Consider the following 27,280-nt stretch of genomic DNA (forward strand, 5'->3'; position numbering starts at 1 on the left):
TTTCAGAAGACTTAAAATCAGATCCTAGAGAATTGCTTCATAGATTAGTGTCCCGTGGGGCGCAAAATGGGCACAGAAGGGGAAGCCAGGGGATCGTTCCTGGTGATGGGCTGGCCTTAGGACAGAGCTGGGACTGTCATCCGCCCTCCTGATGGCCCAGAACTCCTTGCTGTCCCCGGGGCCCTGGGTCTGCTTGGCTCTGCTCTGAAATTGTTTCCAGAGACAATAAACCCAAGAGGCCCCAGTGGGCCAGAAGGAGGAGAGAAATCTGGTCGTCATTCAGTCAGTCTGAGCCAAGATCTTCGGCAGATGTCGGCCCAGAGATTTCCATCTTTGGCGTTAGGCCTGTCTCCAGGCTGCTCGGGAAGGCCAGAGCCAGCCACCAGAAATGGCCGCGCTCTCGGCATTCTGATCCAGACCGTGCCTTCTCTCCTTTGGTGAAGAACAGATAAATCCTTCCTCCTACCTGGTCTCAGCAGTGCCAGATTGAGCACATGAAAGTAAGCGCCCGGGTAAATTTGAGTTTCACATAAATAATACCTTTTTTAGCATAAGCACGACACACACTGAAATTCAGATTTCACCGGGCCGCCGGTACCTCCCCGGGCAGCTCTATGCCAGCTGAGCTCAGCGCGGGGCCACATCAGATCGAGACCCGGTCCCGAGCCCCGGGCTGCCTGTGCGGCTGGGGTCACTGGTGGTGGTGAGAAATCCTGCCTTACACAGGATATCTGGGCTATCTGAAATTAAAGACACATGCGTGTACTCTCGCACACACACGCCCTCACACACGCCCTCACACGTACACACCTACGTCTCCCCCAGGTGTGGTTCCTTCCTGACGTGGTTACTGTGTCTGAAGCCAGTACTTTCCGGTTTTCTCTGGAGCCCCGCTGATGCTCAGCACGTCCCCGTTGCCCGCCGTGTCAGAGGAGGGGCCGCTTTGTCCTCCACCAGGAATCGTCCCCTGAGCCGTAAGCCGCCGCGCTCGCTGGACTTGACGCTGCAGATGTGCTGATGCCGCCGGTCGCTGGGCGGTTTTCACACGCAGTTGTTCTCCTTCGTTAGGTTCGGTCGGTTTCTGACCCCCGAATTGGGATTCTCTGACAGGCTGATCTCGGAGCCCTGGACCGCCCCGTGAATGAGCCCACCGTCGCGCAGGGGCTCACTGCCCTGGGGGTGCCGGGGTTTTCCTGTGCGGTCACTGTGGACGTGACCTTTTGAGATCTGCTGGCCCAGGGCTGTGCAGGACGCGTGCCGTGTTGACCCGTGTCAGTCGAGTACAGGCGGTCTCGGGGAAGGCCTGGCCTCTCCGCCTTGAGTCGCTCAACGGGATTTGCCCCTCGTCCCCGCTGCCGCGACGTTCTGCCGGGAACAGCAACTGGACGTCCAGGTGCGGCTTCCAGACCCTTCACAGGTTGAACCAGCCCCCCTCCTCAAGCAGCTCCAGGCCGGCCCCGGGCGGACCCTTTGCTTTCCGTCAGTCAGTGCACATGGTCCCAGCTTCCGCTCCGCTCCTGGTTCTCGTCGTGGCCTTTGCCTGAAACCCTCTTCTCCCCCTGCGGCTTCTGTCCCCCGCAGCCAGGGTCCTAGCGCTCCCTCTGAGCACCACGCACACAGAAAGCGGCCACAGGAGACGGAAGGGGTTTGCTGCGTGGAGGGGGGTAGCCGGTGTGGAGCGAGTGCCAGACGGGACTTCAGGGAGCCGAGAGTGGGGCAGGTGACCAGTGCCCGGAGCCGGAGATCATGGGGTGCAGCCTGGGAAGCGCTTTGTGAATCGTGTGCTCGGTGACCCCACGTGCCTGTCATGGAGGGGAGTCTGCAGGAGGCCCCCCCTTGTGCCGGAGCCTGGAAAGTGTTGCTGACGGTCCTGGGAAGAGGCCATACCAGCCCAGGCCCAGGGCAGGCCTGAGCTCCTGGGTCCTACAGAATTTTCTCCTGTGGGCGCCTTCAGCTTTTGATCTGTCACTGAGTATTCTGAAGTGTGCCAGCACTGTGCCACCACCAGCCTGCTGTGCACAGGGCACTCCTGGGGGTGTGGACCGTGTGTCCAGAGCTCTCTGCAAGGTGTTCGTGCTGTGGCGTGGGGGTTGCATGCTCCTGGTGGCAGTGGCCAAGTGTCACAGGACAGGCATGTTGCGTGAGCATGAGGGAGAGGCAGAGGGTCCCTGCCCCTTCCTCTTCAGATTCCAGCCAGAGGGACCGGAGGCCGATGGCCAGCAGGGTGTGGCTTTGTGAAAGGGGCCTTGGTCACTCCCGCAGTGGCTCCCCCACAGTGCTGGCCTGGGGACCCTGCCTGGGGCCTCTGCCTGGGGCCTGAGCCGGGATGGGTCTTCTCACCCTTTCCTTGGATCTCTTGTGGCCGGTTGGTGTGGGGGCTGGTCTGTAAAGCAGACACCGTGCCCAGTTGACCGGTCCGCTCCCACAGAGGGTCTCGGCACCTCACCTGGTCAGAAGCTGCAGCAAGGAGGAGGCCCGGATGGGCCGGGGTGGGGCGCGAGTCTGCAGGCCTGAGGCTAGAAGGCAGCCTGTCCTCCTGCCGGGGGCTTCCTGCATGAGAGCGGGAGCAGGGCGAGCCCTGGCGCTCTGAGTGGCCCGTCCCTGCTGTGGGCACATGGAAGCCCTTTGTTCGGGGCGTGGTTTTCGGTGTTTGGAGAGGAGCAGGCAAGCTGGGGCACGTGAGTGGGCGCATCCCCGGGGGTGAGCAGGCACACACGTCTTGGGGGGGGTGGCATGCGGGCACACACCGAGTGGGTAGGTGGGCACAGCCCTGGGGGGGGCAGGCTGACCTCCGACTGCAGGGTTGGACGGAAATCAGGTCCCAAAGTTTTGGTCCCCTGGCAAGGGGCAGATGCTGGTCCCGAGCAGCGTGGGAGGCCGGTGAGAGGCCTGCGGGTTAGAACAGGAAGATGGGAGAGCCCCGTTGGGGCTTCTGGGAAAGAATGCTTGACCACCCCGGGTCCTCCTGACCGCTGGTTAGCAAGTGTGTGCCCTTGGCGGCTGACCGTCTCGGGCCCTGGCTCCGGCTCGTCCCCCACGAGCCCTCAGTGCGCCCGGACGTGGAGGCCCGTGTGCTGGAAGCCGCGTTGGGCGTCGGTCGCCACCGTCCCCACTGCCATCTGTATTCACTGCCTCGCCGTGGTTAGGAGCGGATGGGCTGACGCTTCTTCGAGTGCTGGCAAGTGTGATGTGGGGGCTCGCTTGGCCCCATTCACCTTGTGGGGCGGCCAAGGGCCCCATGTGCACTGGCTCCCTGCGCGGGCCCCCCGTCTGGTCCCTGGGAAGCCCGTTAGCGAGACGACACAGGCCGAACCCAGGAGACCGAGGGTGGCTGTGGCCATCAGTATTTTTTAAATTGTACACTTCCGCCCCGAGGGAAGAAGATGCCAGAATGCGTCCTCAGAGAACAGCTCTCCCTTCGTGGGCATGGCTTCATCTGCTTGTACATTTCCCCTGTCCTCTGTGTTTTAATTTAGGGTAAATGTGATTTTAATGAAATTTCTCTGAAAGCTGTCTTGACTACATTGTAAGGTTAAAATTGACTTATTCTTTCAAGATAGAATTCAGTTACATCTAGTAAACTAGATTCGGCTTTATTACCATCCAAGTGAAAATATTTTTATTACTGCTACAAGGTAAGCAGTCGGAGAGCAGAGAATAAATCAACAGCGCGGCCCCGGCCGTGGAACCTTCGGCGTGCGACAGTGAAAAATAACAAGCTTCCTCTCCCCCGCTCGCGTCCTCATTAGGCCCCGGGATGGCTGGTGTGAACATTCGCAATGATAGCGATATTTCACCGGAGACACGGGAGCCTGGCGACCGGCAAAGCACACGTGTGGCGGCAGTGACGTCGGATACGGGAGTCGTGTGTTCGCCCAGCGAGGCCGAGTGTGCCGCGTGGGGCCGCGTCCCTGTGCCCGTCTCCCTGGCTCGGGCCAGAACTCTGTCCCCGCACCTGCTGTCTAACTGGAGTATATGCCCGGGCTCTGCTTCAGCCTCTGTCACACACCTGAGCGGGGCCTCCGCGGTTGCTAACGGTGGCTGGTGTCTGTTTGGTGGCTGGCGTCTGTTCGGTGGCTGCCGTGGACCAGGCTACATCCTCGGGTTTTTACCTGTGTTACCGTATTGACTCCTCACAGTATCCTCCAAAGCGGTGGGGAACCGTCCCCGCTGTGAGAGCCAGGGCCCTCTCGGCCGCACCCGCCCCACAGGCTGGGTGAGCTCCGTCCAGCTCCGTGTCCCCTCCAGCTCTTCCTGTCCTGGGTTGGCACTCAACACAGAGAGCCGTCCCAGCTCTCCCATGTTGGGCCAGCAGTGTCCTGTGGGCCCAGAGTCCTGCCTGTCCCTGCCTGCGCCCCAGGATTTCCTCGGAAGCAGCAGCCTGCAGCCGTGCCATGGTGATGCCTGCCACCAGACCCCCCCCCCCCCCAACTCGCACGCGGCTCCTCTTAGGACTCCTGGCCAGCGTCTGGTGCCATCGGTGCCCCACCTGTCATGCCATCCCATGGAGGAGGTCGGAAAATCTGCTGTGCTGTCTCTAAATAAAAAGTGGGTCCCTTCTCCTGGGTTTGAGCCTGTGCCGGAGTTCTCACCCAGAGATCCCAGCAGGCAGCACGATGCCCGGGGTGCAGACCGTGCCCACCTCATGGTGGTGTACTGACGGATAAAGTGTTTCCTGTAGCATCTTGAACATGAGGTCTCCCGTGGTGTTCGAGGCTTTGAATTGCTTCCATGTGGTCTTAGGGTCGAACTCTTGGTTTGCAGAGTGGATGTTTGTGGGGCGGTGGGTGAGAGCGGTCTCTGGGTGCTTATGTACTCACGGGTCTCCCCTGTGGCTCTCGTTCTGCCTGAGACTTTCCAGTCCCTGTCCTTCTTCCCTTTAACTCATGGGAGGGGGATCTGGGGTGTGGACAGGCTCCGTAATTTGTGCCGCACGACCGCAGTGTAATTGACTGCTGGTGATGTGACAGGAAAATACTGGGTGTGTGGCACAAGTGACTGGGTAAGAGCTGACTGTCTCGTGATCATTGAGGTTTGTCTCGCTCAATGTAAACGTCCCCCCAGTGGACGGAGCCAGGCCCTTGCTTTCCTGTGACCTGCTGGCCCCTTGGATTTATTGGCTTCTCCCGCTAATTGACCATCATGCTGGTCGCAGGGACGGTGCTTTCTCTTTGGAGGACCCTTGATGTGATAGATTTCCCACCACCCCCAGAGGTTGTCAGTTTCATCTGGGGAGGGGCACCTGCCAGAACTTTGAAATACTGAGCACCACCGTGAGACACGGGAGCCAAGTGGCCCAGGGACTCAGAGGGTCCCTGAGCTCCCAGCCCTGCAGCTGTCGCAGCTGGAGACCAGGCAGGTGCCGGACCTCCTCTGCTCTGCCCTCACCCGCACCTGCCAGCTGTAGGTCCCAGCTCCCCCCCACCCCCGCCCCACCGCTGTTGTCTCTGGACCTTGGATTTGGGCCTGTAGCCCCCCCTGCCATCTCCTGGGCTGCAGTGATGTGTCGGGAGAATGGGGCTGCAGACTTGTCACTTGGGGACCCTCTGTGACTCCTTCTGGCTTCCTGCTCTCTGTCCCAAAACCTTGCTGCCTCCGGCCCCGTGTGTTTTCCTTCCCACTTAAGTTTGTTTTCAGGTGTTCCCCCTGAATAGGTAGAGAGGGATTTACTTTCTTAGAACTAAGGGACACCTCTCCTCCCACGTTTGGACTGCAGCGGCCCAAGAGGGTCTTGGAACTAGTGACCTGAGAACAGAGGGATTAGCTTATTTTTAAAGATCCTCCTCGATGTGTGGGTAGGTTTTGACAGCCGAGGGCATTCTGTCCTGTGTTAGAAGTTGCTCTGGGAGTTCTTTCTTCCAGGCCTGCCCTCAGCACGGAGTCACAAGACCCTCCCTGTGCGGGGTGGGGGGAGGGGGGGCTCCGAGATCATGTGGCCACACCACCCAGCCCGCCTTATGGCCCCCGGAAGCCATCGCCACCCCGATGTTGGCCGGGCTAAGTGAGGGTGGCCAGGGAGGGGTCTACAGCTGTGTTTTCAGCCTCCCTTTCAGGGGACAGTGGAGGCCGAGCCGACGTGGCGGCCTGAGAGACGCCGTCTCTGTCTGTTTTGTGCTGTCTCTGTGGCTTTCCCAGGCCTCTCCTTCCCGGAACCCCTCGGAGTTGCTGTCACTGGATCACCAGCATCGCCATCAGCGTTATACTCTCAGCTGCTCGAGCGGGGAGCGTGTTTACACCGGGAGGTGGTGATGGCCAGCCAGTGTGTAATGAGATGCAGGCACGTGAGGCCTTCTGAGCTCATGATTTAGATGCTTTTCTCCTTAATGATGATATCTTTGTGACCCCGCATCCTGAGATTGATGTTCCGGGTTTATTGCCAAACTGAGACTAGTTAATTAAATTGTAAGTAGAGACTTCCAAATACAGCGATTCTCCTTGACCTTAAGAAGAAAAAGTTGTCTTGTTTTGAATGTAGGCCATCAAATCTGGTTTTGAAATGATTCCCCAAAGTCATTTTTGTTCATGGTTATGGGTTGCTGGGGAACGGGAGTGGTTTTATGTCCCTTACTGTAATGGACCAGCATCCCTCTCAAAACCGGGACCGGAGGCAGCCCTGTGGCGGGGCATTTCCCAGCCGGCTGGACGAGGACCACGGTGGAGGCCACCTTTGCCACCAGCTCTTCCATAAACGGCAGTGGAGCACTTCCTGTCTTTACTCTCCGTGCCCCCCGCCCCCCCCTCCCCCCCGGGGCCTCCATGCTCGGCCGTGGATCCCTGGTGGGCCCAACCTTCAGGGCCGGGTGCTTCCCCGTGTGCCCTGTGCCCCCTCTCGGCCGCACGCCCCTGTCACCGCACGGGACGGTGCAGGTGAGTATGTGCCTGCAGCTCACAGCTCAGACCTCCCCCGCTCTGTCGGGTCCCCCCGTCCGAGCCCTGGCTTCACCTCTGTGGAGGAGGTCCTTCTGCGTTCTGGACTGTAGGGCAGGATGGGGAGGGGCGGGGGCTGCGTGCAGGCCTGGGGCCATCCAGCAGCTTCTTAGGGACGCACACTCTGTGGTGAAGGCCACCGCTCCTGGGCTGCCGGGTGATCCGTGCCGAGCGAACCGCTTCCTGCTTTCTGCAGCGCTGGCGTGGGCTTGAGCTTCTCAGGTCCCCTGGGGAGACGCCGCTTGTGTGTTTCCATCTCCTTCCTCAGATATTTCTTTCTGTCCCTTCTCTTGTACTTGCGTATTTGCCGCCTTCTGTCACCGTGAGGTCCTGGCAGGAGGAGGGGTGGATGCAGGTGCTACTGTCGTCCTGGTCCCGGACGGAGTGCCCTCGCTCGGCTGCCCCCCGCATCTGGCCAGGTGTGCCCTCAGAGGGCTCACCGCTCACTCAGCTCTGCCTGGGTCCCCAGCGCGCTGCTGAGCAGTGCACGCTCCGTATCCCGTTCGTTCCTGGCGGCCGGTGAGGTGGGAACTGACAGTGTCTCCACGTGACCGTTGGGGAAACAGAGAGGAGCATCGAGTCTGGGCCACGCAGATGAAGGGTGGGGCCTGTTGAGTTTGGACCCCTCAGGTGTTGCCCTGTGGCCAGTGAGGCACCGTGGGTGTGTATGTGACGGCTCCAGTCTGGGTTCTGCCGGGAGAGGACCCCTGCCCCCCCCCCGCCCCCCGCCAACAAGGGTGAGCCGTGTGCCGTGGGTGTGTATAACTGGGATCCTGGGGCGCTGCAACCCCTGCCCCGTGGGCACGTGCAGGCACAGGGCAGGAAGGTGTGGACCAACGGTTCCCCCCGTAACGCGATCGTGCCAGGGACGTTGGAGGTGCGGCAGGTTGTTGCACGGCGGAGGGGAGACGTGGCCTTTCTGGGCGTTCCAGGACTTTGCCATTTCTGAAACGGGCACGTTCGGGTTTGTTGCTGGTTTGTTTTCTTTCCAGGGTGTCTGTTGTTCTGAAGCTATTCTGTTGCTTCCTGGTGCCGACACTCAGATTTTGGCAGGAATCCATAGACGTGTGGGAGGGAGCTTCTGGGGACATGCGGGGCAGGCCGTCCCGTGTCCAGCGACCTTCACTTTGGTCGCGGGCTGAACGGGTGTCTGCCAGGGTGCCATGAGCTCACACTTCTGCTTGTGGTGAGAAGTGACCGGCGAGGAGACCCGGACAGCGCGGCTCTCCCTCCGGCCCCGGGCCTTTCCGTGGTGCTTTGGGTGCCTGTAGGTGAGGATTCGTTTGGGCCGGTCACCACCGGGGCTGCTGGCTCGTCCACTTTCCTGCATTTGCTGGTTGCCCTCCTGCCGTAAGGAGAAGCTGTCCCCTTTCTCCCGTGTGTGTGTGTGTGAGCTCGGGGATCCTGTGTTCCGCCAGCTTGCAGGTGTGTCCCATAATAAATGATTTTGATGCTCAGAATTTCCCAGCTTGTTGTAGGAGGTCCTTTGGGAAACATCCCCCTGAATAGGAGGGGACCACAGAGGAGCTCCAGAGTGGGAAACCATGTTTTGTGTGAGCACCCCGTGAGCGTGTCCGCTGGCCGTGGCGGGGGGGGGGACCTGGGGTGCTGTGGCTGGTGAGGGAGGGTCGTCTCTGCGCCGGCTTTGGGGGGGGGTTGGTGCTGTGGCCATGTCTCCAGCAGCTGGCGGCAGGCACGAAAGGTGCTCCCCGAGAGCCTGGGGGGACGGGGTCCGCAGGTGTCTTCTGAGAGGCAGGGTGGGGGCAGTTTTGGGCACCCCCTCTGCCTGCGGCTGGTGTCCCGGAGGCAGTGGATGTCAGGGCACAGGAAGTGACCACTAGGGACCGTTCACGCTTCCGTGTCACCGGTAAGAGAGCAGAGAGTAAAATGCAGCTAGCTCCTACTCGAGGCAGTGGCAGGAAGCTAGCATTTTTCGGTTATTTGGGGGTAGGTTTCCAGTGCTAGGAACAGGGGCAGACTCCTTCTGTGGAGGGGATGAAGGGCCTCTTAGGGCTTTCACTACCATGATGGATAAAACCCTCCCTGGAATGTATCTTCTTTGACAAACTCATTTTAAACACGTTCTGGCTGTTTTTTAAGAAAGGGTATGGGGGCGTCTGGGTGGCTCAGTCGGTTGAGCGTCCGACTTCGGCTCAGGTCATGATCTCACGGTCCGTGAGTTCGAGCCCCGCGTTGGGCTCTGGGCTGATGGCTCAGAGCCTGGAGCCTGCTTCGGATTCTGTGTCTCCCTCTCTCTCTGCCCCTCCCCCGTTCATGCTCTGTCCCTCTCTGTCTCAAAAATAAATAAACGTTAAAAACAAAAATAAAAAAAAAAAAAAGAAAGGGTACGGAAGTTAAGTGCTTAGGTAAACTTGGCCTGCTTGTTGTATATCTGCTAGTGTTCTTTTACCAAGTTCACTGCTTAGTACCTCGGCAGCTTTGGGGTTGTTCATGAATACTGAAACAGAACAGAGCAGATGCAGCCCTCGAGCCAGCGCCATGTCAGGGCAGAAAATGAGCCCCTGACGCCAAAATCAGACTGTTCTCCGCACGCCCCTGCTTCCCGGGGACCGCGGGCTCCTGGCCTGGGCACCAAGCTGTGTCCAGCGCCCTTCCTGGGAGGCTCAGGGGCCGGGCAGGCCAGAGCAGGGCGCCCCCCAGGGCCGTCGTGGGCTCCTGGGCATGGCGACGAGGGCTGGGCATGGTGACACCGTGGCTGGTCTTCCTGCCGGTCTGGGCCGTGCGGTCCCAGCTTCCCTGCACCAGTAACGTGGCTGCAGTCACAGGCCCTCAGCCTTGGGGATGGTTTGGGGAGGTGGCCTCCTCCTGTATTCTGTCTGTGCCAGCGCCCTGGGCTCAGCCAAGGCCGCTCGCCTCCCGACAGCTGTCATGCCTCAGGTGCGGTTTATTTTATTTTGTTTTGTTTTGTTTTGTTTTGTTTTGTTTTGTTTTGTTTTGTTTTATTTTATTCTATTCTATTCTATTTTATTTTATTTTATTTTATTTTATTTTTCTATCTTATTTTGTTAATTTAATTTAATTTATTTTTTATTTTATTTTATTTTTTATTTTATTTATTTTATATTTTATTTTATTTTTTATTTTATTTATTATTGTATCTTATTTTATTTGTTAATTTAATTTAATTTATTTTTTATTTTATTTGTATTTTATTTTATTTTAAGTATTTTTAAAAAGTGTTTATTTTAATTTTGAGAAAGAGAGAGCAGAGAGGAGGAAGGGACACAGAGGATCTGAAGTGGGCTCTGTGCTGACATAGAGAGCCCGATGTGGAGCTTGAACTCGTGACCTGTGAGATCATGGCCCAAACTGAAGTCAGACGCGTCACTGACTGAGCCACCCAGGCATCGCCTCAGGTGCGGTTCTGACCGTCATCTGGGGACGTCCACGACCCTGCATGAACACTGTGGGCTGCCGTTTCAATGGAGTCTGGTGACACTTGGTGGGTGTCCGCCTCAGGAGGCGCGCAGGAGGCACGCTGGATATCAGGCTTCGGTTCTAGACGCGCTTGAACCGGGACACGGGTGCAGCCTGGCGGCGTTGCCTCGGTGTCTCCCGCCCACGGGTTGTCGGCATGAGCAGTGGCCTTGGCGGTGGGCTGGGAGAGGGAGCCGGAATCGTGTGTGCACGAGCGTGCACACTGGGCCCCGGGGCCCCGGTCCCTCACCTGTGTGTACGTGGAGGGCGCGAGCACGTGGCATGCTTGGCTGCCTGTCCTCCCCCCTCCCTCCTCCTGGCTCCCCACCACTTCCCGTGGACATCGGCAGCCCGTGTGCTCCTCAGACACTAACTGCCCTCACGGTCCCGGTCAGCGCCCCTCCCCGCCTGGTGCGCACGTTCTAACGTGGGGAGGCAGCGCCGAGGCCGCGTCACTGAGCCCAACGAGTGGCCGCCCGGCGAGCTGAGCACCTCGGCCCAGCTCCCTTCTCTCCCCAGGGCTCCAGGGGACCGGCTGTTCCTCTGAATGGGGACACAGCTGACTTCACACACTCGGCAGGCGTCTGTGAAATGTCCTCTGTGTGCCGCGTCCGGGTGTAGGCGGGTGGGTTAGCGTCCTTTGTTGGGGAACTTGACCCGGTTAGATGGCGGACTGAGAGAACAACCTCGCGCAGCCAGCTTCCTGGTTCTCGCGAGCGGTCGGAGGGGCGTCGGGGGGCCTTGCGGGAGGCGGATGCCGGCGCCCAGGCCTGTGGGGGTGTCTGCTGTAGTGAGCGAGGGGAGGGCGGTGAGCGGCCACAGAGGCGCGTGGGGACCTGTAGGCGGTCGCGTGGGCAGAGGGGATGGCGCGGGGGCCGTGGCGAAGACGGCGCAGGCAGGGCGCGTGGCAGCGGGCCTGTGCCGGCCCGGAGAGCCGGGGTGCGTTCCCTCCCGGCTCTGGGCTCGGAGGCGCTACGTCGCCACGCGGCCATGGCAGAGAGCCTACAGATCGGGGCCTCTTACCCCAAGAGCCCGTCCTTTACCGCGTGATACACCCCCGATGTGGGCGAAGAAAGGGAGCCAGCTCAGGACCTTGGCCCCTTCAGAAGACGTTTTCGCTTCACGGGGAGCTGTTGAAAGGTTTCACGGAGTGGAGGAATGTCATTAGGATCGTGCCAGGAATGTGGGGGTTGATGGAGTTGGGGATGACCAGTTGGCCGTCTTCCCTGTGGCTAACCGGACTGCGGTTCCCACACGTATGCTGTGGGTTGCATCCCGCTACCTTTAAACGTACACGTTAGATTACGGACCGTTGATTGTCTTTCATTTATTCTGAGAGACAGAGAGTGAGTGGGGAGGGGCAGAGAGAGAGAGAGAGAGAGAGAGGGAGAGAGGGGGAGGATCCCAAGCAGGCTCCGCACTGTGAGCGTGAAGCCCCATGTGGGGCTCGAACTCATGAACCGTGAGATCGTGACCTGAGCCGAAACCAAGAGCCAGACGCTTAACCTACTGAGCCCGCCAGGCACCCCATGAGCTATTAATTTTTAAAGTGTTTGAGTGGGACTACCTGTGCTCTGCTGTTTTTTTTCTTGGTAAGAGTATGAGCCAGAATAAACATGTTGTGCTTATATATGTCGTTCGCTTGTATTTTCTTATGTATTCGTGTCTCTATCCAAAGGCGTAGAAGGAAATGCCTTCTTTTCCTCAGAACAAGTCAGTTTCCTCAACTAGATTCTGGTCCTCAGTGCTGGCTTATGACAGGGCAAGTATCTGGGCCCTAGAGCTTGCCTTGGAAAGGGCTTTTCCCAGAGGTATGCTAGGATCATCCATTCTATCCATCGTTCCCTTCGCCTTTCGATTAGCCTCCTGCATTTTGTTCTCTCTCCCTGTTCCATCCACTCACCCGGCATGTAACCATCCGTCCAGCCATCCGTCCACGGGAGTTCGACGAGCTCATCCACAAACTGGGAGTTCGATGAGCTCCCCAGTCGAACAAGTGAGATGGCCATGACAGCCACGACGGCCACTAGAGTGCCGTCTGTCTCCTCGCGAGGTCTGTGGGCGACCCGGCGGGGTGCTGAGGTCGGGGAGGTCAGAAGAGGCTTTGGGAGGGCCGTGGTGCTTGAGCTGCGTCTCAAACGTGGGCAGGCACGGACCGCTCACCAGCCTGGGCGTGGGGCCTTGCGGGTCGTTCGTGGCAGGTTCTCAGTCTTAAAATGCACCATGGTGGACGGAGTACTGAAGCTCCTCGTCTTCAGCTTCCTTGGGTCTCGTCAGGCTTTCCTTACATATTGCTGACGAGACGGTTTGCAAACTGTTTATGAGCTGAGTGCTCGTTCAGCTCAGAGTTTATTTCTTCTCTGCTCTCTGCCCCCTTTGAAACAGGGCCTTGCCCCTTGCCTTGGAGGGGGAGGGCGAGGAGAACCTTCCCTTCTTTCCTGACTCACTGGCCACGGCTAGGTTACCGAACTGCAGTGGAGGGCAGCCCTGGCCCTCCTCCTTGCTGCCCTGCTGGGAAGGGGATGTGGGGGCTGGTGTGCCGTAGGCTCCGACGGGTTTGCTCCTGGCCAAGGCAAGTGCGGTGAGTGTACGTGGTGGACGGGTCCTACGGTGACTCCCGGGGAGCCTGCCTGCTCGTATCCACACCTCTGTGTGATCCCTGCTCCTGGGTTTGGGCGAATCATGTGTCTCGACAGAGTATGGGGTGGTGGGCTATCAGCCTGTGGTCACGTTACATCACGTAAGACTCCATTTGAGCAGACTCACTAGAGACTTTGCTTTTGCTCTTGAAGCCCGCGGCCAGTCGGAGAAGCTCACGTGGCAGGGCCGTGTGGGTGGCCTCTGGCTGACGGCCAGCAAAGAGCCGGGCCCTGAGTCATAGCCCTGCAAGGGAATGGATTCTGCCAGCACCCTGAAATAACTTGGAGGTGGGTGCTACTTTGGTTGGGCCTCCGGACGAGAGCGCGGCCTTGTGTAGCTTTGGAAAGCCCCGAGTGGCGGAGCCTGCCAGGTCCTCTCTGGACTCCAGAGCCACAGGGGCCGTGAGATGACAGATGTGTGCTGTTGTCAACGGGTGAGCGTGTGGGGGTTTGTTACGGAATCAGGAAACTAACACAGGGAGCAAAGAAGCAGTGCCGTGGGCTCCCTTCCCCCACCTTCCCTGCAGCGCTGGGATTGAGGGCCCGTCTCCCTGACTTCTGGCTGGCTCTGTGCCCCACTTCCCCTCTGTCGTGGGCCTGGGAGCCCAGAGACCCTCCCGGAGGCTTTGTGCTGCCTCGACCGCGGGGGCCAGGCCCGGCACCCCCTGTTGGCCCATCACATCTCGGATGGAACCCGGGGCGGGTACTCTTCCTCAGTGTCCTCACCGTGTCCCCATCTAGAGCCCCGTACGCGTGTTGGGTGGGACGCGGCCAGGCCCCTCCAGCTCCCGTCCGTCTGGTCTGCTGTCCACTCGCCTCCTGTGTGCCTGGGCCGTCACCGATGTGCACACGTGCACGACAGGGGTGGCCTTGCGGGGGGTTATCAGGCCCTCCGTGCTCTGGGTGCCCCGGGGACGCCGCTCTGGCATCTGTGTCCTTTCCCAATAAATCAGGTTTGTTGTTGCTCTCTGAGAGGAAAACAGGCCTTCGTGGGGAAGGCTGTGAGCACATCTGTGAGGTGAGAATGATTTAATGCCTCGTCGCTTCGATTCTGAGTAGCTCTGGAAGCACTTGTATTTTAGATAATGTTACTGTCAACAAAATATGCCTTAATACCTCTCTAAAGATGGAAAGATAGCATGTCGTGGTGTCACATAAACACTGGTTTCTACATCCTGCCGGGAGGCGTAATTTCACTCCCTGCTTGTGTGCACACTGGGTCCCCGGGGTGGCTGGTGGCGTCTGTGGCCGGGGCCTGGGGGCGTCTACACTCTAGCCTGTCCTCGTGCTCACGTGGTGACCGTGTTAGTCTCTCCCGCTCCGGGATGGTCAGCGGCCGTGTGGGTCTGACCCGCCTTCACCCCTGCCCTCGCGTGGAGCGCGTGAGAAGATAGTAATCGCGTGGCGTGACCTTGATGTCAAAGCCAGCCTTGGAGAAGTTATTTTGGGAAAATGTGTTTGGCCTCTTTCTGGAGGTCTTTCTGGATCGCGGCCTCTGGGCATTTGATGCTGGCAGGAGTATTTTGTTTGTACCCCAAGCGCAAGTGCGCTTCTGTCATTAGCAGACCCCACAGGTTAAGGGCTGGCTCAGTGCTGCCCCAGAGGCTCTGCTTCAGACACCAGCTGCACTTCCATGGTCCCTAGGCCGTCTGCACTTCTGAGAGAGTGGCCTTCGCTTCAGTGGTTCCCGTGGCTCCCGTGGGTCCGACGGTCCACTAGGATGACTCACAGAGCTCAGGAGAGCACTATACTTGCAGCGGTGGTTTTATTGTGGAGGGTAAGGTCAAGAACCACGGAATGAGCTTGGGGAAGGTCCCCATGGAGTCACGGAAGCTCGGCTGGGGCGGGGCGTCCAGAGCGTATTGGGTCTCCCCATAGTGCTACCCACCGGATCACGGGCCCCGTGTAGACGCAATCTCCAGCTCCCGTCTTCTCCCCATCGTCTGGCTGCTGAGGGTCCCACTCAGTCCCCATCCCGACGCTGCCGAGGGGTGCCCTCACCAGGACCCCTCTCGTTAGCATAACGGGGACACCCGGCCCCGGGGGGAGTCCGAGGACTTAGAGCCTCCCTCCCGGGAAGGGGGCGGGGGCCAGTCCCGCCCCTTCTTATTATGGAACACGGAGGCTTCCCTGACCAGGCGCGTGGTCCAGTCTGTGAGACGCGGCGCGCCTGTAGTGTGTGACGTTACAGAGGCGCCCTTGGGAGCCCAGCTTCGTTGGTTCTCGTTGGCCTTCCGCGTGCTCCCCGTTGCTCGTGGAGGATGAAGAAGGTGTAGAATGGTCACCCCGTGGGGTGGGACCCGCTGGGATCCCGGGTTCTTGGCACCGGATGGGCCGGGGTTGCGTTTTCTCTCTTTACCCCATCAGCACGTGCCTAAGATGGTGTTAAATGGTCTAAATAAATCTCAATTCCCGTCAACTTCCATTCCAGTTTCTGAGGCAAAAAGTGGCCCTTATCGGAGTGCGGCAGCGTGCGCTCAGAAGGAGGATGGTTGCCCGACAAAGCACGCCGTGTGCTGTAATACTGGTCGGCTGCCATTGGGGTCAGGTGCCCTCACCACGGCCCCCTTGTGCACCTGTGCCGCAGGGCTGGCTCGGGTGTGCCCTTCCTGGCATCCCATCCCCCGCCTCTGGCCACACACGGGGCGACGGCAGCCGCTGTGCCGGGACCTTCCCTGAGAGAGTGCCGTGAGGGAGCGGGCCGTCTGGAGGAGAACCTCGGGGCGCTGAGAGAGAGCCTTCAAGAACTTTCCAGAAGCTGACCTGGAATTTGAACCCAGGCTCTCCTGACTGTAAGCCTGAGATCTTAGCGCTCTTCTTAGTGTCTGGCTGAGGCTCACCTGCCGCCCAAGGGAGAGAACAGGCCAGCAGCCCAGGCTCCGGCCACAGCCTCCTCACTGCCCCTGCCGTGGGCTGCGTGGGGCCTGCAGGACTGTCTGCCTGCAGGGACTTGCTAGGGAGTGGCCTGTGCTTGCAGGGTGGAATTGTAGGTCCCAGGTCCCACTCTGTTCCCTCACTTCCCCCGTCTGCCCACCCCACCCCCTTCCAGCTCATACCCTCTTCGGGGCACCTCTGTGGGTGTCTGTAGTGGGGAGCCCTGGGCCTCTCCTTCATGGACGTGGCCCGTCCAGGCCCACCCCTGCTGCCCTCTGCCTCAGCCCCTTCCTCTTGGCCGAGCCCCCCGGACCCCTGCACAGCAAGGCCTGGGTCCTGTGGCCCGTGGATGCGGCCGGGCCCTGCCTCTGTGGCATTAGCACAGACCAGTCCTGCAAACCGGGAGGGTGGTGAGCCAAGGGACTTCTTGGCTGCAAAGAGGCCCATGTTCACTGCCAGGTGGCTCTCGTTTTGTTCTCTCTCTCTCTTTTTTTTTTTTTATCTGTTTAACTGATGGAGAATTGAAATCTTCCCCCCAGATCAAAGCCTATTCATGCCTTGCCCGGCAGAAGCGTGATGTATTCATGTCTGTTCTCAGCTTTGCGGAGGGGTTTTGAACGGTTTTCTTTGTCAGGTATCTAAGTGTGAGCAATTATGCTCACTCTTTGGGCAAATAAATCTAAGTAGTGTCTGCCCTGCATAAACAGTATGTGTTTTTTATGCCAAGTCAATGGGATACGTGTTTTTTTTTTCTCTTTAGCATAAATCCTGGAACACAATGCGTTTGCATAACTTATTTTTATTTTTAATCAAGAAGGCAAGATGTTTCAGTAGAATTTCCAGTCTGTAGATCTGCTGTTTAAAGTGCTGAGGAAAGTGTCCTGCAAACACCGTGGTGGCCTCCCTGCATGTCGCTATGACAGGTACCTTCCTGGTGACTTTACAACAATCGCAGTGCCCTGGCCTGCCATGGAGGGTTTTATGAAGAAAACGTTTTCAACCTGAAAGATGACAATAATTACATCTGCCTGCTCATTCATTATATGTACACTCTTATTTCCAGTGAAATGGAAAATTTCAAATTCAGAATTATTGCTAACCAAATTACCTTTATCAGTGACAGAGCATCTGCTCACAATTACTTATAAAATAGGAAAAATGAAGCTTTTCAGCATATGCATTTGCAGCCCCGACGTATATAAATTGAAAGCAACGCGGAGAGTTTAGTTGTCCATTTTTTAGCACCATCCAGCCAGGAGGCGGCCCCCGCCAGGAGTCCCACACGTGCGAGCGGGTTTGGGGGACCGTGGTGGGCCCACTTTGTCACCCTCCGTGACGCGCTTCCCGAGAGCCACCCCTGCATGAGCAACGTCTCGTCGGCGGGCCGGGTGCTCCTGCCGTGGGGCCTCACGTAGGCCATGCCTGGGGGTCACGACCCCCCAGAGCTCCAGGGGCTTTGCCTTTCCAGCTCCTGTTGGGGGCGCCGAGGCCTCCACCCGGCAGAGAGGAGGCCGGGCACTCCTGGGCATGCGGGGTCGGTTATTCTGACAACTGCAACAGACAACTGTCAGATTCAAGGTTGAATTTATTTTGTGTCTCTCCTCCAAGCTGCTGAGCTCTCAGAGGTGAGGACGCAGGTCTCGTCTGCCCTGCTTCCTCTTCCACACAGCCTGGGTATGTCGGCGGGGCGGGGGGGATCCCCGGTACATTTTCCCTGAAAGAGCTGATGGATGAGGAGCTTTTGTTCTAGAAGGACGTTGCATCTTTGTGGGGTTAGCCAGGTGGCGGCAGGTTTCTGGCTGTTCCCGTGGCCCGTGCTTTCCCAGATGGGCCGGTCGTGCTCTGTAGAGAGCAGTGGCTGTGCCCCCGGTGCTGGTACCCGGGGACACAGGGCGAGTCCCTGCACCCATCTGGCAGTGTGGGGCTGCTGCAGGACGTGGGGTGGGGCAGTCCTGAGTCCTGTCTCTGGCCCTCTGCTCCTTGCCCGCATCCGTGGGCACCACCCAGCCGGCCTCTGTGCACTCGTCCCCGGGTCAGGGTCCTGCGGGCCTGGCCCCTTCAGGAAGGGCACTGGTCAGCACTGTCTGGCTGCGATGGGCTCCTCTGGGCCAAGCCTGAGACCGGGCCCGCCACTGTCCGCGTCTTGTGGGGAGGGGGAGGAGGACTTACCTGCAGGTGGGGCCCCAGGAGGAACTCACTGTGGAAGAGAAAGGGTTAATTGTTACTGTTTACTTAGGTTACTTCAGTGATAGGTGTTCTGCAAATAGGAGTTTAGTTTTCCAAATCTGTTCGCTTGCCAGGTCACATTAAAACGGTGTCCCCTGCCTTCTGGGCACGCTTTTAGAGCTGTTTCCCGAGTTTGTAAACTGGTGACCTTGTCCTTCGGCATGCTGGGTGTGCCACGGCAGAGCATGGGCCTGGCTGCGGAGGCCGGGGCTGTTCTGCCCTCGCTGTCGTGGGCGGCTTGCTTCCCCAGCTTCTGTCCTGTCCGTGTCTCCCGCGGGTCTCCAGCTGTGGCCATCGCTGCCCCTCATCGCCGGGCCTCGCTCCGTGTGCACACGTGGGCCCAGACAAGGTCCCCGTCCTACAGGAGGCCAGGGTCCAGGGCAAGACCCGCTGGTGGTACCCCGGGGAGAGCGTGGTGACGACCCCTCATCGGCGCCCGGGGCTGGATGGCCCCTCCGTGGACAAACCACTGTGTTACTGGGCAGGAGCGGAGGACGCGAGGCAGTGTCTGAGCGTGTGGTGACCCGTCAAAACATAACGTGAATCCGCGTTACCGAACTCGGAGTCGGCATACCTTCCCGGCTTTTAACATGTGACCGCCGCACTGCTGTGTTTGCTGGGGTTTGGGCTGTGCCGTGCCCGCAAGGGTGGCTTGACGGGGGCAGGTGGGCTGGCCGCCACGCGTCCGGGGGCCCCAGGCTGCTGACTGGCTGCGTCGCGGGGCTCTGTCCCGTGCCCGTGGACGAGGCGCTGGCCATGTCCCTGTAGAGTGGCAGGCCGCAGTGGCCAGCGGGACCAGGAGCCACCAGGCGCCTGTCCCCGGAGCGTCTCTGGGCCGGCCTCCCTCCTTCTGGGCCATTCCCAGGCAGCGGTTGTGTCTGCCCAGCCTGCTCTCCACGCTGCCAGCTGCACACGCGGGGAGGTGACGCCACTCTGTCTGTGTGGACAAGGCGTCTTCGGTAAGATCGCAAGTTTTCTAAACTGCTGGGTTTTCAAGTAGTTATCGTATTTGACTTTCACAGTGACCAGAGCGCCCGCGTCAGTGCCCCGGGCCACGGCAGAGACTGGCCGTCAGCTGGTGCCCTGGGGTAACAGGCAAAGGTCAGGCCTGGATGGAGGGGCCGCTGGGGGCCCTTAGAACTCTCCAGAAGCTTAGTTCTGTAGCTGCTGAGAACTGTAGGTTAGAAGTCATTCTTCAGTTCTTTAAAAAGAGTAGCGTCCTGTCACGTCTCGAAAACGCTCCTCGGCACCGTGGCATGAGGAGCAGAGGCGGAGAAGGAAGACTGCAGGTTGGGGCTTCGTCCATCGTGGTCGGTCACGTTTTCTCCCCTCACTCACGGTTCCTTCACTCACTCGATCATCTGACAGACACAGAGGGCGCTTGGGGACAGCACCTGCCCTGGAGTGGGCATGTCCCCTGAGCAGTGAAGCCCCAGACGGCACGAGAAATGTTCTCCTCGGGGGTGTTTGTAGTACCAGGAAGGGGGGGGGGGGCGGGTCTCAGAGAACTCTCCAGGTGCTGGGCACATGAATAGCGCTGCACTGGGCAGGGACGGGGTGGGTGGCAGGAGGAGGGCGGTGGCATGAGCGACACGGGGTGGCCGGGTGTCGTCGGGCAGCGTCCTGGCATAAAGTGCTCCTGAGCTGACAGCCTGGGAGACGGTTACCCCTTCCCGTCGGCGGGCCCTTCTCAGTGACAAGCTGTGACTCCGTTCTGCCGAGGAGGCCCCGCCATGGACCGTTTGCTGGCCGCGTCACCTCCCCCGGAGCAAGTGGACACTTCTCTCTGGGAGTGAAATGAAGTTTGTGTAAAACCAGCCGTATCTAATAAGACCCAAGTTGATTAGGAGAACACGGTTAGGTAGACCGCAGTGTGGCACCTGTGCGTTGCACCTGCCCTGCCCCGTGGGGGGACTTCTGCAACCTGGACCCCGTGCGAGAGGCTGAAGTCCTGTCCCTCTGAGCCTCGGGGCCCCTGGGAGGGGTTCTTCTGGAGAGCTGACGAGGACAGACCAGAGGTTCTGGTGGAGAAAGTTGGGAAGGGTCTGAGCACCTGTGTTCTAACAGCCACGGAGGTGAGGGTGACGTCCAGCTGTGCGGGGGCCGCGGAGGTCACCCCTGCTGCACTTAGGGGTCCGGCCAACCTGCCTCTGAGCTCCTCAACTGCCTCCCCTCCTGGGCTCACCAAGTGCCCAGGACGGGGGGACGGGCCTTGTCTGTGGGTCAGCGGGCTCCGAAAATGGAGCTCCCAGGCGCCTAGTGCAAAGAAGACAGTTCACTGAAAGCTTAGATTTTATGCTAAAACTAATGATGATGATCGACTTTATTTCATAATGCTTATTTGTTTGTTTTACTGGGGAGAATAGCCTTGGAAGTTTCTCAGGGTGATCTGTTCTTACTCCCCTGACCCGGCCCCTACTGCCTGGCTCCCTGGCCCACGTTCCGTTCCACCTCCGCGTCCACAGAAGTGCCCTTCTCAGGCTTCCGAGAGGGAGGATGGGTGGGGCCAGTCGTGGGGAGATGCGGACTTCCCATGAGCTTGCCTGGGCTCGTGCTGGGACCTCTTCAGAGAGCAAACCCCAAACCAGCCCCTCCCCTGCCACGTGAACTGCCCTCCAGGGGGAGGAGCCCCGTCTGCAGGAGCCGAATACTGCGGGGAGTGGGTGCCAGCCGCCGGAGCCCCCGTGCCCGGGCCTGCCCTCTCTGCCCGCCTCCTGGCCTCGGCACCCTGGGCCCGGGCCCGCCCTGTGCGGTGCGCAGAGCCCTCGGTCCCTCCATCTGTCCCTGAGAAGGCGGTACGTGGCGGGCTGGGGGCCCGTGCAGTCTTCCCACTGCCTCCCTCGGCCTCCTCCCTGGCACCTTGCTCCCAGCGGGCGCAAGGGCTCGGGGGTGAGCCTGTGTGGTTCTTACCAGCCCCGTGCAATCAGTCACTGTCCGGTTGTGACCGCTCTCACAGCGTGCCGCCGGGTCTGCTCCACCGCGTGCCCCAGCGCTTCCCCCACACCCGGCCGCAGGCGTCCCTCCTGCCTGCCGCATCCGACGCCCAGGCGAGTTTGTTGCGCTCAGCCGGGACGGTGCTGGTTTGGGGTGGGGTGTCCCAGTGGTGCCGGGGCGGGAACCGGGGCTGCCCGGAGCTTCTCTGCGGCCAGCCTTCCTCTCCTGTAAGCGGGCGCACCTCCCCACCAGGCACTCACACTTCAGCCGGAGTCACTGCCTGTGCGATGCAGAGGCTCTCAGGACAGGGTCCTCTCACCCTCCTGTCCCCTCCTTTTTAAATTTTCTTTAAGTTTATTTATTTTGAGAGAGAAAGCAAGCACGAGCGGGGAGGGGCAGAGAGAATACCAAGCAGGCTCCGCACTGTAAGTGTGGAGCCAGATGTGGGGCTTGAACTCACAAACCACGAGCTTGTGTCCTGAGCTGAAATCAAGAGTCAGACGCTTACCTGACTGAGCTCCCCAGGCACCCCCTCCCCTGTCCCCTCCTTTTTGCCTGGTGGTTAGGAAAGCCTTTTCTCTGCAGTATTGCAGGTTACCAGGAACACGAGTAAAGACAAACCAGTAAGCAACAAAACACGAACACTTGTTTATTTGCCAGTTCTGGAACTTTCTTTGGGAGGACTGGAAACCTTGTCAACTTTTTACAGGGTCACTTCTCAAGGCTGGTCACAGGGGGAGGTAAGCCCCAGAGAGAAAGAACTTGCATGTAACTCAGGAGCTCAAAAGGTGCGTGCAGAGAGAGCGCCTTTAGCAGTACTCGGTGGGCCCTGATCGAGCACAGTCAGCGTGGGAGGGTCTCCCTGTTCCCAGCCAGGACCCATTAGGTGGTACTTGGCTGTTTTAGGAAACAGCACAGGTACTTCCCAGGCCCCTCAGGGTGGAGCTTTTCGGGGCAGAATGTTGGGAAGCAGCAAGGTCACTGTGACCCCAGGGCCTTTGCTTCTCACAGTGACACCACCAGAATTCAGGGACCAGGGAGCTTCATGGAGCTTGGAGCCTGTCCCGCAGGCTGCTGACCACTCGGCAGAGATGTCCGCTGACCACTGGGCAGCACAGGGGACCCAGGCTGCAGAGCAGGATGGGAGGAGCCATTCGTGGTCGGTGGGAGCTCGTGCGTCAGGGAAGGGATGGTTGGTAAAACCTCGTCCTTCTGAGAGGCCAGCTGTCTGGAGTCCAGCCCCAAACCTGGAATCCAGACGCACCGGCCTGGAGCCAGGCCCGTGTCCCGCTGGCCCGCCCCCTCTCCGGCCGGGTCCCGGAGCAGGTGGGGCATTTGCCTGGGACAAGCTTGAGGTGGTTTTGGGAGCCGGCGGGCTTGCCGTCTCTCTGTCCGAGTCCCTCCTGGGACCGTAGCCCGGGTGTGGTGGACTCGCCCTGGCTGGAGAAAGCGCTCACCTCGTGCCCCGGAGCGTCTGCTGACCTCTCACAGCAGTTTTTCCTCCACTGGGGGGGCGTGGTCCTGCCCCTCTTACTGGGGGTGGGGCACCTGCTGCATGGCTCCCAGGGGGCCCAGCAGCAGGGGACTCGGGAGTGGTCCTCGCCGGTGTCCTCGTGCCACTGCGGCTGCCACCGCTCACTTTCCCGGAGCAAGAGTCCATCTAAATGGCTTCCTGGCTCCCTGGGGACGAGGCCCGGGTGTCTGGCGGTTGGGGCGGGTGGCTCTGAGGTGGACCCCAGGGGGCTCGCGCTGACGGCCTCGGGGCCTGTGTTTGTCTCGTGCAGAGCAAGTGCACCGGCACCTGGAGCGGCACGAGGTGCGTTACCTGCAGTTCGCCTTCCGCTGGATGAACAACCTGCTGATGAGGGAGGTGCCCCTCCACTGCACCATCCGCCTGTGGGACACCTACCAGGTGAGCTGTCCTGTGCGCGCCCGCCCGCCTCCCCCCACTGCGCTCCGCCGGGGCCTGTGAGCTGCACCTGCCCTTGCCCTCGCGGCATCTGCTCGGTGAAAGGCGGTCTTTTGAAAGTCCGTCCCTGGCGTCTTGTCGTCTGAGTCGATGTAAAACCGGGAAGAACTTCCCGTAGTTCTGTTTGTAGCTGAACTTCATTCCGACCGCGCGGTGACTGCATCCCTGGGGCTCGCGAGCGCTTACCTTGGGTCCAGATCCCGGGGTTCCGGCGGGCTCTGTGCCTGAGCCGCAGCAGCTGGGAATGATCACGCTCAGGACTCACGTGTGGTCTCCGTTTTGAGTTTACTCATAATAAAGATTTTTTAAAAAAATCACTGACAGATTCAGCGCGATATGAAATTTTCTCCTCTCCACCGATTTTGATGGAACTCGTTTCTTCAGGAGATTGAGTTTTCTGGAACAAACCACCTTTGTTCCCTCGAGTATCCCCTTGCTTATTCTAGCACCTTTTCATCTCGTTGGAGATGTTTGCCGAAGCCGAGGCCGCACCGCAGGGCTCACACGCCCGCTGTTCGTCATCACTGCAGATGGCAGGAGCCTCACGTGACCGGGAGCGGGGTCCGCGGAGGCCGGTTTCTTCACCGAGAGGCAGGGTGTTTGCTGCCGTGGGCGACAGCCCTCCGCGGGCCCTGGACCGGTGGGGGGTGGTGTACCTTCGGAGACCGGGAAGGGAGCTCCCCACGGTGGCTGCTTTGCGGGCAGGGTCAGTCCCGGCCGGTGGGCTGGGCTCCGCCGAGGGAGCCTCGTCTGTGGACATCCGTGACCGTGTGGGCAGGAGGCAGGAGGCCTTAGAGCTTGTCCTGCCCTCCACTCCCCTTCCCTCCATCGAAGGGGCCTTGGTGTGGACCGTGCGTTCTTCCTGTGGGGTCGGAGCCCCCGTGCCTGCCGCCGTCCTACTCTGAGCCCGCGGTCACGGGAGTCCTCAGAGTTCTGTTCCTGACGGTGGTCCTTGTGCCCCACGCGGGGCCCGCGACCGTCTTGTGGCTCTGAAGCCCAGCATTTGGACTTGGCCATCCTTTCTTGCCGCTCGCATATTCTGGTGATGCTCGCTACGGAATTTAGGACCACTCAGCCGCTTGTGTGCAGATGCCCCACTTTGGTTTTACTTTTCTGGGGACCCGGCAATTACAGAGTTTCTGGCCACCGACATTTGCTGGGACATAAAGCCTTCCTTGGGCTGTTTGGTTAAAGTGGCCATCAGTCTGGTGGCAGCATCGCAGGAAACAAACTTAATATCCCGTGACTTGGGAACGCTCTCCATTTGTGATGGGTTAGGCTGTTGAAGACCCTGCCTCTTCATTGAACACCAGGTTCCTTGTAATACTGTCCCCATTACAGATAAATTAGGTATGAAGTCAATTGTGTTTTGAGGAGCCAGGAAATGGATCTGCGCGTCCGCGGTCCTGCGCCACCTCGCTAAAACTCCTAATAGGTATTAAAACTTTAAGCACAGTTGTGGCATCTTTATTGAGTTAATTTTCCTGAAATTAAATTTTGTCATGAATTGACTCATTTGTACCGTGGACTCATTCTTGAAGTGACAGTACCCTGGTCATAAACCTTTTCATATCTTAAAAATTGGGGATATTTCTATTTTACAGGCCCAAGTAACCATGAAATTGTATTGCATCTTTTGGCAATGAAAATACGTAGTAATCACGGGATGGCGTCCGGGCGATCACTCTCCCCTAAACTGGGGTGTTTACTAGCTGGGCCATTAGAGTAGCTCTTTAACCCTCACGAGGGAGCGTGAAGGCCTCCGGTGTCGTGTGTCAGTGGAGGGTCTGCAGACACCTGCTCTGTCCAGGCTCCCAGCTAGGAAGTGGCGTGAATGTGAATGAGGTCAGCACAGGCGTGAAAACAGGCATTTAAACAGCACAGACGATCCAGAGCCGGCCGTGCCAAAGGGAGGTAGGTGGCCCCCGGGCCCCTGCCCTCCGGGCACGTTGCACGTTGTTGGAAACGGTGCTGGTGCGGGTGGCTGTGGCCGGAGGGGGCAGCGGCCTCCCGGAGAGCCCCGGCCGTGGGAGCGGGTTGCTGGACCTCTGGCTCCCCAGCCCCGGACGGTGGAAGGGAGGCGTCCCGCCCTTCCCGCGGTGCTTGGATGCTGATGACTCGGATGAGAGAGGCCTCCGCCCTCGGTCTGTAGCCGCGGAGGGGAGGTGGTCAGTCCCTAACCCGTTGGGGCCAACGATCTGCCAGGCTGCCCCCTTGTTTTGTTCAGTCTTCTCTCTGACTCCCTTCTCTTCCCCAAGCCAACCCCTTGGTCTCGGCTTTGCTCTCTGGGACGAGGGCAGACTCAGAGCTGGCGGGGGTGGGGGTCGTGGGGGGGGGGTCCCCATTCTGACAGCTCCCGCACCGTTCTGCTGCGACTTGACAGTGACGTCGGGAGCTCGGCGTCCTCCCGCGGACCGCAGGGCTGGGGCGGGGCGGGTGTGCCAGAGAGGGAGGACGAGCTCGCACCCCACCGGGTGGGGCCGAAGCTGGAGCAGGCTCCCCAACAGAGTACGAAACTCGAACCCTAAAATCAGGCCTGAGTCCCTGATGACGTAAGACGGACTCGTGAGTAAATGAGCCAAGAGACAGGTCTCCGACGCAGAGGATTCCAAACACGTCCACAGATACCGGGCCCTGGAGCAACTGGGGCTGAACCCCTCCCTCCAAGTGGGCCGCGCACACGGGCTCCCCCCCGGAGGGCAGGGTGGACGGGGGTGGGGGTGGGGGAGCCTCAGCCAGGTGACCGAGGCGGACACCTCGGGGATCAGTCAGGCCGACCGCAGGCAGGCGCCCTGATGGGGCGGGACGAGGGGGGCCCTTCACCTGTGGGCTTCCTCCCGAACCCGGGACCCCAGTCCAACCCCGAGCAAAACGTCAGACGGATCCTGAGTCACGTTCTGCAGGGTTCCCGGCCGGTACGCCTCAAACCCGTCAACATCATGGAAACCAAGGGAAGTTGGGAAAATGGCGTCAACCTGGAGAAGCCCGAAAAGGCAGGATCACTGCACACAACGTGTCCCGGATGGGATGGGATCCTCGGACAGCAAAAGGCACGAAGTAAAGAAGGAAACTGAGTGGAGCGCACACTCGACTTAACCGCCGCGGACCTGCACGGGCTCTCCGACGCCAACAGCTGTACCAGACGGTTGTGAGCTGCTGGGTGCAGGTTCCCTGTCTCGTCCTTGCCGTTCTGTGCCACCCCTGGGCACCTCCCGGCTTCCTGCAGCTCCAGAGGTCCTGCCCGGCCTCCTCGAGTGACCTGACACCTCCCTCGGGGACACCCTCCAGAGGGCGCTGTCGCCGCCACAACCGGCCACTGCCGATAGGCCACGGCACGCGTCCGTTCTCTCCGTGGTGGATGACCCAAGTCGGAGAGCAGTCGGTGTCTGCACAGGTGGCTCCCGTGCGAGCTGCCGTCCTGGCTCACGGGTGGCGGCCTGCGCACCCCGTCCTCATGCGGGGAGAGCGCTCTCTGGCCCGTCTTCCTCTTAGTAGGGGTGCCAGATTAGCAGATCAGGGCCCCCTGTGGCCTCCTTAACCGTACTCGCTGTGCAGAGGCCCTGTGTCTAAGCCCTGTCCCGCCGCGGGTTGGGGGCCTGCAACCTGTGAATTTGGGGGAACACAGTTCAGTCCGTAAGGTGCCCCTTGGGGGGTTATCTGGAGCACCCCGGGTGGACGCCTGTCATGTGACCAGGATTACCGCCGTCCCCCTGCCGGACTGTCCCTGTGGGGCTGCAGCCTTGGGGCTGGGCCCCCACCGCTCACTCCACTGTGGGCCTGGGCCCTCCCTGCGTTAAACCTCCGGGGTGGATGGGTTGGTTCTTGGCAAGAAAGCCGCTCCGCTGTGCTTCCCTAGAGCTCTCAACTCGGGGGACCCTCCCTGGTAGAGGGGCCTCGAACGATGCTTCCCTGGCGCACTGGACGTTCCAGCTGCGCCGCCACCCCTGGCTCGTTCCCGTCTCCCCTCGGGGCTGCTCCAGGCAGGATGTGTGCGGCACCCCGGCTCTGGGCCCCCCTCGCTCACCGTCTTTGGATTTCACGCACGTTCTCTGGAATTGCCCACCTGTGGCAAAACGGCACAAACGTGGCTTCTGTCTGTGACCCTGGCGGGCCGAGGACTGTGCTTGTGGCTCTGGGCCCATGGGGCGGTGCCTTCTGAGGCCCAGGCTCCCCTCGGGCCTCTCCCTGCAGTGGCAGGGTCCCGGGAGGGCACCGAGCTCGTCTGCACTCCCTCTCCACGTCCCGGGGTCCCACTTTGTGTCGGGAGACTTGT

The 27,280-nt window shown here is 59.8% G+C and overlaps 1 protein-coding gene across 3 annotated transcripts in view; it reads left to right on the plus strand.

Moving 5' to 3' along the window:
* The window catches only part of TBC1D22A (TBC1 domain family member 22A), a 323,216-nt gene that overhangs the window by 209,309 nt on the left and 86,627 nt on the right, over positions 1 to 27,280 (plus strand). For 2 of the 3 annotated variants that reach the window (XM_047065603.1, XM_047065604.1), the window contains exon 11: positions 22,823 to 22,950. The exons of the other annotated variant lie outside the window; for it this stretch is intronic. In XM_047065603.1, coding sequence (XP_046921559.1) covers positions 22,823 to 22,950 — 128 coding nt within the window. The remainder of the gene's footprint in view (positions 1 to 22,822; positions 22,951 to 27,280) is intronic. 3 annotated transcript variants of the gene reach the window in all.

The sequence above is a fragment of the Lynx rufus genome, unplaced genomic scaffold (genome assembly GCF_022079265.1).
Source record: "Lynx rufus isolate CCGP_SWC_20201006 ecotype Redwood Valley unplaced genomic scaffold, mLynRuf1.p SCAF_7, whole genome shotgun sequence".
Classification (NCBI taxonomy): domain Eukaryota; kingdom Metazoa; phylum Chordata; class Mammalia; order Carnivora; family Felidae; genus Lynx; species Lynx rufus.